Source organism: Pterocles gutturalis, unplaced genomic scaffold, assembly GCF_000699245.1.
Source record: "Pterocles gutturalis isolate BGI_N339 unplaced genomic scaffold, ASM69924v1 scaffold7154, whole genome shotgun sequence".
NCBI lineage: Eukaryota > Metazoa > Chordata > Aves > Pterocliformes > Pteroclidae > Pterocles > Pterocles gutturalis.
This window is the reverse complement of record NW_010128145.1, coordinates 54,804-70,137: the sequence shown is the minus strand read 5'-3', so window position 1 is coordinate 70,137 and position 15,334 is coordinate 54,804. Positions and strand designations below refer to the sequence as shown.

Here is a 15,334-nt window from a genome sequence, read left to right as displayed (position 1 = left end):
TTTCCCTCTATATGTCACTTATACCAAATCTGGTCTACTGTATCCAGTTTTGGGGTTCTTAGTACAAGACAGAATACTGACTTACTAGAGTGAGTCCAAAAGAGGCTGCTAAGATGATCAGGGGCTAAAGACATAATGTATAAGGAAAGGCTGAAAAAAAATTGTTATTGTTCCATCTTAAGAAGAGAGGGCAAAGGAAATATATTATTGGCATCTTCAATAGCCTAATGGACAAGTGTAGAGAAAGCAGAGCTAAACTCCTCTTTAGGGTGTACAGTGCAACAAGATATCCTGGGCATAAGTTGTAACAAAAGAAATTGCGATTAGAAATCTGGAAATGAAAATCACCGTGAGGCTGGTTAAAGAGTGGGACAGGTTGCCCTCAGAGGCTGTGGTATCGCCATCCTTGGAAATGTTCAAAATTTGCCTGGCCGTAGCCCTGAGGAACCGGAGCTAAACTGTTCCTCCTTTAAGCAGGTTTGGATTGGGTAGTTTCCAGAGGACACTTCCAATCTTAGATTATTCTGTGATTAATAAGTAATAAGTGAAGACTGTAAAATCTGAAAATCCACCCCGCATGTGATTCCAACTGGATAATACACAAGAAATGGTGAACTTGAAGTGTAAGTTAAACTAAGCAGACAACCATCCCTGAAGCAGCTTACATAAGATATTTTTATACTTTAAAATACTACTTGTAGTTTTTTCTGTTTACATGGAGCTTGAACAACTTTCTCAAAAGAACTTATCATAAACTCAGCATAGGGAGGGATTTGCTTTTGTACTGGGAATATACATACATTCATGATACTTTGAGGTTTCTTAAAAATTGCATTCAGCATAAATAAGAACTAGTATTAGTTTAAGGGGAAGTAAATCTGATATATATCTGATGCAATGCTTACATAATCAAATCTAACATAAAGATGAGCAATAATTTACTTTTTACTGTAAGTATCAACAAATCCTTAGATTTCATTGATTATATTGAGCAGAGGGTTGCCAATGTTAATTTATTGTTGGCTGTGTAAAGATAGACAGGAAAAAAAATATTTAAAAAATACCAAAACTGGTCTTTGAGCATCTTAATTAGAAACCTGTCAGGCATATAAATAGTATAGGTATCAATAATGCATAAATAATTTGGAAAAAAAACTTAGAGTTGTATTTTATTGTAGTTACAGTGTTTGATTAAATGATGTCAGCCTGAAAAACAGTGATTGATCTTGTAATGCTAATGTATGTTTCTTTTACAATTAGAATTGTGTAGCAAAAGCTGTAGGTAGTAAGCTGAAGTTTCGTGTAAAATTACTGCAGCAGTGAAATGTTTGTACCTTGAATATCAACATTTGTTACATAAACAGAATCAGGTAAGTTATTCTTAGTAGCTCTTTCTTTTTCATTGGAGAATAAACTTCTTTATAAATATTTATGCAGACACATCTGTTTGTTAACATATCTGGGACATATAGTCAAAGTTATAAATTTCTTCTCTTTATGGATATCTTGTAAATCCCTTATGGCTAATATTTTAAAATAAATCTAAGATATATGCTCACATAATACATAACTTATATTAAAACATATTTTCCTATAAAAGATATCTTAATGGTCATTAGTAGATATCAAGTAATAGTTTCAAGAGGAACCAAGTAACTGTATATAATCAGAGCATTTCATTGTATTGTTGCTGTTTTGCTTTTTAGTGAGAATGGTTCAGTAAACAAAACTAATCCACTAGAATTAGAATCATGACAGAATTATAAAATAGGGGTTTGGGAACTGTAAGTAACTCATCATTGTCAGGGAAAAAAAAACTCTCCTGGATTTACACCACATCAGTAACCGTTTCTCATAGGAATCTAAAGGTTTGATGCATTCACCTTCTGCTGGTGTTAATTAAGTTTAAATTATGAAGTTTCCATTCACTGTAATGAAACATTATTTCACTGTATTATGTTTATGTTTTTGCATTACAATTTCATTAACTTCTCTCAGAAATACACTAATCTCTTTCTCATTGTTTTTATTGTCACAATTACACAATGATGCTTTCATTAACATTCTCAGAAGTGCCTGAAAATGGAATCGTTAATGAAATCATAGTTCCAATGGGGGCAGCTCTTGACCTTTTGCTATATTTAAGCTTATGTTTTTTCTAAGCCATATTTTGTAGCTTTAATCTATCTTATCCAATAAAATGGAGGCATTCAAAAACTTCCTAATTAGAAATGAGTAATAGAGTGATATAGACTGTCAGTCTAATGGAATTAAAGAGTTATGAAACAAATAGAACATGTATCACATTTATATTCTGAAAAAAGACCAGTTAAATGCATGCAAGTAAAATAAAATAAATTCAATTACAGAAGACCAAAATCTTGCGTTATCAACAGTGCAGTGCAATCCCACAAAACAGGAAGGAAAGTATTGTAGTTTTACCCTGGCTGACAGCAAAACTATGTCTCAGCTGAAACCAGGATGGAAAGCAAAAAGGAATTTTTTTTTAAACTCTGCTTTATAAGAATATTAAAAGTTATTAGAAAGAATACTTTTAAACCTAAAGAGGTATTAAAATAATTATAAAACAATTCTTAACATTTAGAGTAAAATTTTATATTTTTCTTTATCAAAGTATTTTATAAACATTAACTCAGACAAGTCTAAACATCCTTTAGCTGAAGATAAAGGGAATCTCTTTAGTAGTCATTAGACCGAGGCCAATCACTGAAATCACTGCTTAACCTGAGATAAGTCAAAGCAGTCATCTAGCACACAGCCAATAAATAAAATTTATTAGAACAGAACTTCTGGCCTTTCTCTGTTCTAATATACTCACGTGACTGCTGGCAGCATCAATTAGCTTCAAGAAGTAACTCTTTGGGGAGTAGAGCCAACAATGCTTCTTTTTCATCACACAGGTGTCCTTCAAGGGGTGTTCATACGTATGCATCAAAGAAGGAGAGCAGGCTCGTGTTGCTGTCTTTCATTTGGGAACATTAGTGGGAGCATTGCCAGGCCACTAATTTTCATTAAAGATTTAGGAACTAATAACAAATGCCTTTTGAGGTGTCAATACTGTCATCAAATTTAGTTGAAAGCAGCAACTTGTCTCAAAAGCTAGCAAGTACCTCCTTTACATGCAAAGGAGAGAGAATAAGAAAATCAGGTGTCCTGGTTTCAGCTGGGACAGTTAACTTTCTTCATAGTAGCTAGTGAGAGGCTGTGTTTTGGATTTGTGCTGAGAAGAAGGATGATAACATACTGATGTTTACCATTGTTGCCAGGACAGTCAAGGGCTTTTCATCCTCTCATGCTTTGCCAGTGTCTGCAGGTGCAGGAGAAGCTGGGAGGGAGCACAGCCCTAGTTACTGGCTTAGGATGTGACCTCTGGTTTAGCATTGAGACCCAAACTGGCCAATGGTATATTCCATATCATGCACACCATGCCAAATATATTATGAAGAGCTATCCAGAAGCTTTCTTGCTCATCTCTCTCTTTCTGCCTCTTCTCTTTTCCAGGGCTGTGGTTTCGGGACTTTCCCTGCTCTGGGATTGTTAGCCGGAAGCGGGCTGTGCCTGGTCATTGGGTGGAGAGCAGCTGCACTGTGTATCACTCATTTGGATTTTTGTACACTATTATTACTATCATCACTATCATTATTATAATTATTGTTTTCAATTTTATTTTATTTTACTTATTAAATTGTTATCTCAGCCCACAAGTCTCTTTTCCCTTTACGCTTTTAATTCTCTTCCCCATCCCCAGGAGGGGGGAGGGTGAGTGAGCAGCTGTGTGGTGTTTGCTGCTAGCTGAGTGAGTTAAATCACATCAGGATGCAGGTGAAATATCGCACAGCTAACACTCTAGCTGTAGAAAGCTCCTTAGGGCAAAAAATAAGGAAGTTTAAACTAAAAAAATTAGGGATGTCAATAGAGTATTAATAGCAGATTAAAATCAGAACAATTATTTCTGATCAGGCTACTAGGACACGCTAAGCCATCAGTTAGCAGGGAAGGTTTGCCTACATTGGAGGACCATTAATTCTCTTTGAAGCTATGATTGCGAGCATACCAAGAATCGCCAGCACCGTGCTGTCTTTCAGGACTTCCATGGAACCTGAGCACACAAAGTAGATCGCTTGCAGGGCATCTCCCTGCCGGAGGAGGTATTCCCCAGGAGCACAGAAGGAGGTTTTGATATGCAGAGACAGAGACCTGAGGCAGCCACGGCTGGCACACTCAAAAAGGGAGAGCTGTAAAATCTCCTTGTTCAAGTGCATGGTGATGTCTGAACGCAGCTCGTCTGGGAAGTCTTTCAAAAGCTGTCCAAAAAAGAGGAAAAGGGGCAAAAAAGAGAAGTGTAAAATAATTTGTTTCCTCTTTTGCAGAAGTGATCTGATTTAGTACTGCTGCACATGTCGTACTGATGTAGATTTCCCTTTGATTTTTCTTATCCCCTTGATGTGTGCTATGTCTTAATAAGTCTTTACACTGATAAACACTGATAAATCCCAGGAAAACCATGAATAAAAATACGCTTTTATACAAAAACAAGAGAAAAAATCAAAAACACTGTGTGTAGGAATTCCCCTTAATGCACAATTTAACCTTGTCTGAGCTTGTCTCAGCTGTTAGAAAACAGTAGGCTGTACAGGTATATACCACTCTGTACAGTGGCATATACACTGAAAACAGAGCAAAAATTAATTTAGTTTCGATTTTCTTTAAAATGCTGGTATAAAATTCATCAATAAGCTATACTGCTTCTTGTATGCTAAAGCCATTGGAAGAGGAATAACTCAAAAAATCCTCTAAAGGTTTGGGGTGGGTTTTTTTGTTTGTTTTGTTGTTGTTTTTAATAAAGTAATTGGAAACTGAAGGAGAGGTGCGAAAGGAATGGAGACAAGGTGCATGTTCAGTGAAAGAACCTATGGAAACTAAAAGACCATAAGGTCTTCCAATATTTCCTTGGTCTTAATTTTAGGCAAATTCCCAATGTAGCCTGGACAACACTTAGTGATATCTACCTATGTTCCCCAGAAGACCTGCTGCAGGATGGCAGAATCGAGAGAAGCATCTTTCTGCGCAGAGACAGTCTTCTGAGAATGACATATAACTGTTCAAATCATCTTTCTTTTTGTCAAGGTGACACAAAAATTTCAGATGGAGCTTTTAAAAAAATGTTTAAGTGGTTCCAGGTGTCAGTCGCATTGATGCAAAGGGTTGTACCTGCCTACAGGCAGAGATCTGTACCATGCAAGCTGCAAACCCACAAGCAGAGTTTTCTCTGTAATTTGGAGGGATCTGGCATTTTAGCAGTGAAATCAGACAATGCTTGACCAAGTGGTCTTAAACAAGGCATTTTGTAGATGGGAAAGGAATTGTGAAATACTGACAGTCTCTCCGGGGGGCTGCTGTTGTAGTACAGCGGTCACTCACTTTCAGTGCTACTAAACGTACAGAAAGTACACAAGATGACTGTGATCCTTAACCAAATCTAGGAAAGCTTTGATACCTAAGTGGCTTTTGTACCTTTGTAAATCTTACTAGACTCATTCTGTTGCTAGGATGCTGTTGAAAATCCCATTCTGTGTGCTGTGTACACCACAAAAAAAGACTTTATCAGGAAAAGAATGTTCTCAAACCCAAATCTTTCTTCTTATTTTCACATTATCTTTAGAGGCCAGTGAGTTTTATAATGACATATATAACAAGAACTCTGAAGGAAACAGTTCATTCAAATAACACTCCAGCAGAGAGAAGTTATTATTTCTCCTGGAGTATAGTAATACATCACCTGGATAAGTCATTTAAAAAAAAAGCAAGCAAAGACACGACCAGAAATCTGTCTTTTGATTTCACTCTCCTATTACCTTCTACAAAATGTAAAAATATAAGGAAGTGAATAAAAATTCAGGCTAAACCACTTGTTTACAGTATCACAAAGAATAAAAGAAATGAAGGAGGTAAGAAAGGACAGCAAAGAAGTCCCTCCTTTGAAAAACACCTAAAAAACCCAGTAGATTTTTTGTTTGGCAAAAGGCAAAACTGCTCACTGGGATGTTCCTGCTGGCATTATCCAAAAGGTTTCTGATTAATGTCTCTTCAGCATTTCAGAATTATGGAGGACTTCTTTGAATTTTTAATATATGATATGATGTTCTAAAACAGATTTTTCAATAGCATACCCTTTTCCTGGGATAACCTAGCTTTATTTTTGGTCATGTTCTTTTTGTGTGTAACTTCACACAAATACAGCATCACAATTGGAAAATTACCCCCTTCTGTAACTCTAAGTCCATAGTTAAAAACCATCAGACACACATAGTTAAAAACATCACACACAGGTTAAAACCTCCCTCATTTGGTTACCTCATTGGAATCAATTCCATTATTGACAGACCATGTGGTTTGGAAATATTCAAGCATCCTTTGCTTTAGCTGCTGTGGCAGGTGATGGACCCGTATGAAGTCCTTCAGATCCTTGGTTCTTGTGTGATAAAGGGACCATCTTGAGTACATCCTCTGTATTATGGCAGTCACATTGCCAAACACCAAGGCATGCATCAAAGCTAGGAAGGACAGAAATGTGGAGTGACTTGTTGATCATTAAAATGTAACACAGAAAATAAACAAGATCTTTACAGAAAACCAGTTTCCTGATTGACAGATATAATAAAGTTTTTGAATATAAGACTCCATGAGTAATATACAGCAGCATTCATATGATTATTAATTTCTGATTTTTGTGTCACTAGCATTCACAGTCCTGGGACAGGGTAGAGCCACATCTGATGCTATCTAGTCAAGGTACCAAGCAAAAGAATGCCCAAGCTAAATTAAGTTCATAGTTTAAGAAAAAAAGGAAAACAGATGAGCACATGTAGGCAGGCATGCTCAGGAAATAATGAGAAACTGTTAATCAGTATGAAAACTAGACTCAAATTGTCAGTTAGCAGCTACAGAGAATGTAACAGATTTCAGAGAACTCATATAAATAAAAACAATTACTGAGGACCATGTGCAGTGGAATAAGATTGCAAACAATGTTAATATATCATATTCCAGGGAATAAGATGTTAAAAGAAAGACAGAAGAAAACCAATGTAAAGCAGAAATTCAGGTTAAAAAAGAAGATACTTTCAAATTGACAATCTGATTTCTTATGTTTCTTTGAGAAAGTCAAATACGGTGTGAAAGTGTTTGTCATAAAGTTCCTGGAGTTTGCCTGCAATTACAGGTTGGCTTGGGAATAAAAAGACCAGAAGCAAAACTGAATAAATTCTTACACATACAGGTCATCTGGGTTTGTCTGTGCAGAAATGTTTTTGCTGATTATCAGTGGGAAAAATCACTGCTAGATTGTCTGTCATGTGGTATTGATTTGAGGAATATAATAAACACATTTACAAATTGTTGATTGAAAAAACTATTAAATAGCTTGATTATTACTCTCAAGGGACATCTATCTTTATAGTGCTTGAAAGAAAGCAGACAGACTCCTCAGAGTGGCAGAGGAATTGGTTTATAAACAAGACAAACAAGATGTTGACCTTGTATGGCAATTTACAGAAGTCCAGTGTGAGTGAGGAGAGACAAGGGGGAACAGGAGGAGGAAAGGATGTATTTTGGTGGTTAATAATGCTTTTATATGGTAGAAACAGGCAGAAAATTCTTTAGTTTGGAGTGTTGAAAATTTTTACAGTTTGAGTAAAACACAGAAGAGCTAGTAAAAATATCTATGTGTATTGTGAAGGGAGTACAGAAAAACAGATAAAACATTGCAGTGTGATGTAGTTTCACATTCTTGTACAGGCAATCCAATGCAATACGAGCCTGTTAGTAAAAGAAGATAAAGGAAAAGCCAGGCAGAAAGAAAAGGATCAGATATGAATATCAGAAAGAAAAGTAAGCATAGCTGGAAATTTCTTTCTAACAATAATCAGCTGGATGGACTAGGAGTTGTTCCTGATGGTGCAGTGAATTGCTAAGTCATTAATGTCAGAAGCTTGGGCAACAACATGTGAGGCACTGGTGTAGTGCTACATACAGGATATCATAGTAGAAGTATGGCAGCTAGGGCTGAAACAATTCAGAGAGACATAGCTAAATAGGCTGAAGAGATAGTGTAGCCTCTTTAAGCATGTGATGATCAGTTTAAAAAGGGGAGAGGGATAAAACATTAGGTGCTGTATTGATGCATATGTAAAAATCACATGTGATGTAGGTCTCCCTACGGGCTTCAGGGTTAGGAGCTGGACAGTGTAAGAGATTTCCACGATGTTATTATAGGCACAAATAGCATCAAGAATTTTATTATTATGGGAGAATCTGTCTTTCTGTATGTAGATTGGAAGGCAACTGCCACTAATTATGACAAACTATTCCTGGCTGAGACAAGCATTTGATTTCTCTGTCAAATAATTACAGAACCACCCTACTTTCTGTATGAAATCTATTAATCCATTCTCTAAACCCAAGTAAAACAGGTTAAAAGCTAGTAACCGTATTTCATAAAGTGGCCTTGATTTTAATGGATATCCTAAATTACGTTTTTGTTCCTTAGGCAACAGAGGAACACCTCTGATCCCAAAAAGGACTGGAGCTACTAGAATGGGCCTCCAGTCTCATAAATACAAAACTGCAGGTTCTTTGCTCAAAGAACATGGATGATACAAGACAGCACATGGTATGGTCATCTGCAGGAGGACAGATCTGATTAATATTTTACAGATGCTGGGTATCCTAGGAATTCTGGTTAAATTTTAATAAGTAACTTTTCTTTCCAACTTTAAGAAGAAATACTGTATAGAATAAGATGTTTTATCTTCACAATATTACTTGTCTTAAACTATAATTTCAAATTCATGCAAAACAAAAATTAACACCAAGAGGCAGGTAAAAATCAAACAAGAATATTATATGTTATTTTTATGTTAAATTAACACTTTTTTTCTTTTCTGACTTAACTTTATTTAAGGTTGCAATAAATTCACTTCATTCTTTCAATTTGCAGTGACACACATTAAAGAGGTACAAGCGAACTACTGATAAACTAAATCACACTATCTGTTACACCTGAAATTTCATAGCTTAAATGGCTTGGTCTAAAAACTCTAAAAAATCACGTCAATTTTTCTCAAGATATCACTTTCCACGAGGGAATTTTAAAATTAAATATCAGCCAAAGCTATTAAAATGAAAAGGTATTAGGCCCTAAAGTACACAGACTAGTACTCTATTCCAAATAGAGATTTCTGAGTTGTGCTCACCAGTCTGCACTGTATGATGCTAACTCCTTCCAGTTTCCTTGCTCTGATAATTTTCTTAAATAACATCTAAAATACAATTCCTCAAGAAAATACCTGCAAACCAGCCTGCTCTGTTTTCTTACCTGGATTTATCTTGTTCACTTGGATCCTCACAGATGTAAAGTCATTCTTTTTCTTACTTGCCTATGAGTAACTTTGCCTTTTAGTTTTCAGTTTTCTCTTACTACATTCAGTTGACTAGTTCTTCACAATTTATTCAGTGCACAAGCATATTAGTTCTACCGCTCAATAATGTAAGAAATGAAAAAGAAATTGCTATAACTGGACTAAATAAAAGTATAGCTACTTTTATATTCTACTCTATTAAGTTTGTGAAAGCTCTGCTATATCAAAGTGAATTAAATATTCATTATTGCCTTACACAGGCATATCCTTACATAGGATATCTCTTGATTTCTTGATAGAAATGAAAACCCCTTCCTTCATTCTGACAGATTTTATGTAGCAAAAACCCCAAAGCACAGAGACTACACAGTATTTTAAAAATATAACTTTATGCTACCAAAATTAAAGCAATTAATGAGCTGCTTGTGTTTTTGTGACATTGTCAAAATCAAAATTATATAATTCTTGAATGACTCTATATTATTTCCACTCATTTTCAGGACTGGGAAAAATGACAATAATTCATTGAGCGCTTTTGATACCACTTGATGCTGCATATCTATATAGTTTACAGGTCATTCATTGTGTTCCCAGGCTTTCAAGCATCAAGTTGCCAATTTATTTTTGACCAGGAAAATTATGCTGCAAAGCTGACAAACAATGCCTTACTGAGTAGCCCTGGAGAAATACCTACTATCACTTCCAGAACAATTAGGCAAGCAGAAAAAAAAAATGAGGAGGGCAGTGCTCTAATGATGTTTTGCTTTTACCCTTCATGCCCATTGTGACATCTTTGAGATTTATGATGTACACATCATGAAATAGCACAGTTGAGTTTTTTTGGGAGGAAGATGGAGGTAAGGAGAGAGCTGCTGGTACTTTCTCTAGTGGCTTTGGCTTCTCAAGCTCCGCAGGTGCCACCAGCTCACTGGTTGTGCTCAGGTGCCCCAGCAGAAAGAAGGTGACCATAAATGGGCACATGGGTTTCCCCAACATTTCAACTGGGCAATTATCATAAATAAAAATACTACTAAGAGCTCCAGATATGACAAATACCTTGCATTTTGCTTCTAAACTGAAGCAGTGATGTGCTGAAATTTACTTAATTGTAATTAAACGTTTTTTGTTTATGATAGTCACCTGCAGCTCACCAAACAGTCCTCCTGCCTCTGTCCTATTTCTGTTGCCTTCTCTCTGGGCTGTACCTTCGGATGAGGATATCCACCAGCTCACAGCCAGATTCACTGGGGGGCTGCCCACCTCCCGCCACCATCATTCCCAGGGTTGCTATGGGGACTGAACTGGAACTGAATGTGCGCCTATTACCTGTCTGACTGGAGAAGTGCCTGGCACGTGGCTGGGCCACTCTCACTGACAATAAGGTGAATTTGCATTTTACTGGGTGCAACTGTCTTTTGTCGCCATAAGTGATCAAGAGGTTAGAAATATGTCTGCTTAAGAGAGTTTATCTAGTGTAAAACCAACAGAATTATTTCCTTCTTTTGCCATTTTAAATTAAACTTTCTGTTGTGTTTTTGGTTCTAAGGAAACTCAGCAAAAATTTCAGCTCTTCTTTTACTTGTGTTCCCCCCTCCCCCCCAATATTTTACATGATGCTTAGCATTTGTACCTACCCCCAATAAGCATTGTGCAAATGGAGAAGATTTTTTCAGCATCAGTATTGGCTGAAACATTTCCAAACCCAACACTGGTGAGGCTGCTGAGTGTGAAATACAGGGCAGCTATATAGGCACTTCTGATTGATGGGCCTCCTAGTGTATTATTCTCATAGTAAGGAGACTCAATACGTTTTCCTAGCTCATGAAGCCAACCTGAAAAGCAAAGCATAAAAAGAACTATTAAAGAATACTGTCACCATGAAAACTACATATTCTGTAAAACAAAATAACTCTAAAAAATTAGAATGGCACTGCATTCTTCACAAACTTCCAAGAATAAAAAGAACATTAAACTGTAGAAATTTATACAGCACATTAGGTATTGTGTCTCTGGAGTATTTATTTTTATGCATGATTATTTATGATAAGAACTGTATTTCTGTATGGAAATCAAGTGTATTTGAATTGCATATTACAGGTCTAATTAGATAATTCACAAAACCCATTAAGGCACTGAAAATAAAAAAAAAATCACCTAATAACACTGGAGCAAGAATGCAACATTGATTTGATTCTCTCCATTAAATAATGCTTGGAAAGCTTTTTTTGAGATTCTAAGACTAAATTGTTATAATAATAATTATATATTTGGTGCTTTTTATGTTATTCTTTTTACAGTAGAAAAGATTCAAACAACTAAACGTAACTTACAAACTAGAATTAATTTTCAAAAAATGCCTCAGTAAGTATTTTTTAAATTGTTCATTTAATCTTTCCTTTCCTTTTGCTAAATGAGTCTATGTGTGCTAGAGAAAGTAGAATTAGCTACTGCATCATAAACATTTAAGAAACAACAACAAACTAACAAAAATAAAAAAAAACCAAAGCAACAAACCAGGAAAAAGCATGCAGTTACTCTTTTAGAAAATGAAAACAAACAACCTGAATGAATTGCATAAATGTAGCGCTTCACAAAAACCAAGGTAGGAAAAAAAAGATAAAAATCAATTTGTGTGCCCGGTTTTGCCTGTTAAACAGTTTGCTTGGGACGTTGGGAATATTTCCTGGATATTCAGGGAGAACCACCGAAACAAACTATTCCTGACAGGCAGAGTTTTATTTTAGAAAAATTGGTTGTGGTCGCCCTGCTGTAAGCTGAGCCCCGACAGACTGAATCACCTCCTGAAGCTTATTGTCTTTCACTTCAGCTGGCATCCATTTCTCAATTTCAGAAGAATCCAAGTATGAATTGGGGGAAATCCCCTTGTGCAGAATATCTGCAAAAGTAGGGAGCAGATTTAAAGTATCTCTCTGGGCACTTCCAATTAAGTTAGGGAAAAAGTCTGCAAGAATTCATCCCCTGCAGCAGGCTTGTGGAGCCATGGCTGCTACCATTCTCAGCTCCATACACTCTTGCATGCTCTCCTACAGAGAAAGCTAAGCCAGAAGGGCTGGGTGATGACAGCTTGAGGTTTAGCCATGACCCTGACAACTGACTGTGTGCAGCCCAGTGAATTTAACCAAAAGCATAAATGAAAGCACTCCTCTGCATTTACATAAGGTGGCAGTACTGAATGGGCTGCTTTACCTTGCCAACAGACAAGAAAGCAGACTAAAATCTCCTTGATTTTGTCTTGATAGAAAGTATTAATCACATGAGGCTATTTTATATTTATGTCTCCTATTTAAAATGAAAGAAAAGCAAAACTAAAAAAAAAAAAAAAGCTTAAGTGAACTGAGTCCTCTCTCTGAGCACTACTGTTTTTCTCAGATTACGCTACATTTCCCCAACTATAATATGGCCCTTTGTACAGCAGATTTCGTTCCTATGCTCATATTAGGGAAAGTAATCCTGCACATTAGTGATAAACACCTGAGAAAATCCCTCCAAGAGAGTAGATAGAGTTAATAAAAAGTCTATCTAAAGCTAACATAAAGAAATACAATCATAAAGTTCAACATCAGGTTTTGAAAGTATTCTAGCGCATATGAAGAACGGTAATACTGAAACAAATGAAATAAATTATTTTCAATAACTGTAACTGGTGCATGAATACTGAAATAGTTCCTCTTAGGTGAAAATCTCTTTCCTGGGACTGTTCTAAAATCCACCAATCCTCAGCCTCCACATTTCCATTTTTCTGCCTTTTATTATCTGAATGAATTTCACATTAATTGTTCCTGGTGGTCACAGTGCATCTGATTGCAAGTTTTTTCCATGTCAATTTCAGCTATTGAACGAAAAAGAGATTGAGTTTACCTATTGTAACTTTATACGAAACATGACAGAACAAGTGTATGACTCCATTCTTTAATTGGTAGATACATGTAAACTGGTTTCTCCTTCACAGCAGACTTTATGTTCAAGGTTATCAAGGAAAAAACTCAACCCTACTGAAACATCATTTTTCCTAAAGGATGCATTACTGCTAGTAGAGGTAAGGTACAGAAAAAACCAATCCTACATTGTATCAAATAGTAGAAGTCTGTGTAATATTTCTAATACAATTCTACTACCAAAGTACCAAATAAAATATTAGCATTCTATAGTTGCTTCTGGGCAGGACACCAGTGTTAGAGATGAGTTAAGCATGCTGTGCCCAGTTCTGTAGCATAACTGAGGGTCAGACAAATGGTCTTAATCAGCAAGATGAACAGCTTATCATTGAGCTACAACAGTAGCAATTATTAGCAATTGTTAACATCTGCTAAAAAATGCCCACTTGTCCTGGGTTCAGCTGAGACAGAGTTAACTTTCTTCATAATAGCTAGCAAGAGGCTGTGTTTTGGATTTGTGCTGAGAAGAAAGCTGATAACAGTGATGTTTATAGTTGTTGCCAGGACAGCCCAAGGTCTTTTCAGTTTCTCTGCTATTTGCAGGTACAGGAGAAGCAGGAAGGGAGCACAGCCCCAATTACTAGCTAGGATTTGATCTTAGGTTTGAGACTGAGACCCAAATTGGCCAATGATCTATTCCGTATCATGCACATCATGCCCAGTATATAAGCGAGGGCTCTTTGGAAGCTCACCCCTTCTTGCTCCGGGCCAGCTCTCTTTCCAGGTCAGCTCTCTTGGGGTGGTACCTCTCACTGGGTCGTCTCCCTCCCTTGGTCAGCTCTCAGTCTGGGATGTGGTTTTTGGGACTCTCCCTGTTCCTGGATTGTTAGCTGGGAGTGGGCTGACCCTTGGTCATCAGGTGGTGAGCAGTATGACTGTGTATCATTGATTTGTATATTTGTATATACTCTTATTGACAATATTATTGTCATTTTGTTATTAAATTGTTCTTATCTTAACCCACGAGTCTTTTTTTCCTTTACCCTTTTAATTCTCTCCCCATCTGCAGGAGGGGGTGGGGAAGTGAGTGAGTGGTTGTGTGGAGGTTGGTTCCCAGCCAAGGGTAAACCCATCACACCACTATATAAAAAAAAGCTATTAGTCATGACTGACTGATGACTTTTATGTTTTTGGTTCCTGTAAGTAACAGGTCTCAGCAGATTCTCTGGCAGACTTGAGTAATTAATTTCTGCCCTCAGGGAAGAACAGAAAAATAAATATATCTTGTAGTCAAAGGGAGCTTCCTAGAATTTAGCATTATGAATGTTGTCTGGTTCTGAATTAGCATTATCTAGATATAGCTCTGTCACTTTGAAAATATATTTAAGCACCAATTTGCATAATTAAGAGGCAGATTTTTCAAAGGGAAAAAGACTACTTAAGTAGTCAGGTCCCTTTGGAAAAGTCAGTAGGAATTGGATACCGAGCTCCGTTAGTCTACTTTGAAAATTGCTGTGAGAATCTGTATCAAGTTTCATTTACCTGTGTCTGGGAAGTGCTCAAGTACCAGTAAAAACATAAACAAGCACTTAAGCATCTGTAGATAGCATACTTTATAACTGGAAGCAAAACACATTATCTCATTTGCGGGACATCTAGAAACTCAGTCTTCTGTCAGTTTGGTGCTTGCACTGCATCAAACAGGTATATTACTCCCTATAATTTGCAGATTCATTCTCTACTACTACTTAGATTTTCCTTATATGTCAGACACTTAATGTAACAAAATCCTGTCTGGTACTTCATTTCAACAACTTAGAAAGCAGTTGCTTTTTCTAATACGCTAATTACATACAACATTTACTCTATAAAACAGACATACATTTTTTCCAGCTAAAAGTAGACCAAAACTCTCTGGTTTGTTCTGGACTACTGCGTCAGGCAGTGCAAATAGGTATGGATGGGCAGCATCTCATAGAGCACCACTGAATGGCTGAC

The 15,334-nt window shown here is 36.6% G+C and overlaps 1 protein-coding gene across 1 annotated transcript in view; it reads right to left on the bottom strand.

Moving 5' to 3' along the window:
* KCNH8 (potassium voltage-gated channel, subfamily H (eag-related), member 8) overlaps nt 1–15,334 on the bottom strand; it is a gene marked incomplete at its 5' end in the record, with an annotated part of 99,147 nt that overhangs the window by 36,452 nt on the left and 47,361 nt on the right. Inside the window, 3 exons of the mRNA XM_010079506.1 lie at nt 4,076–4,325; nt 6,376–6,575; nt 11,075–11,272. Of these exons, the coding sequence (XP_010077808.1) occupies nt 4,076–4,325; nt 6,376–6,575; nt 11,075–11,272 (648 nt within the window). The remainder of the gene's footprint in view (nt 1–4,075; nt 4,326–6,375; nt 6,576–11,074; nt 11,273–15,334) is intronic.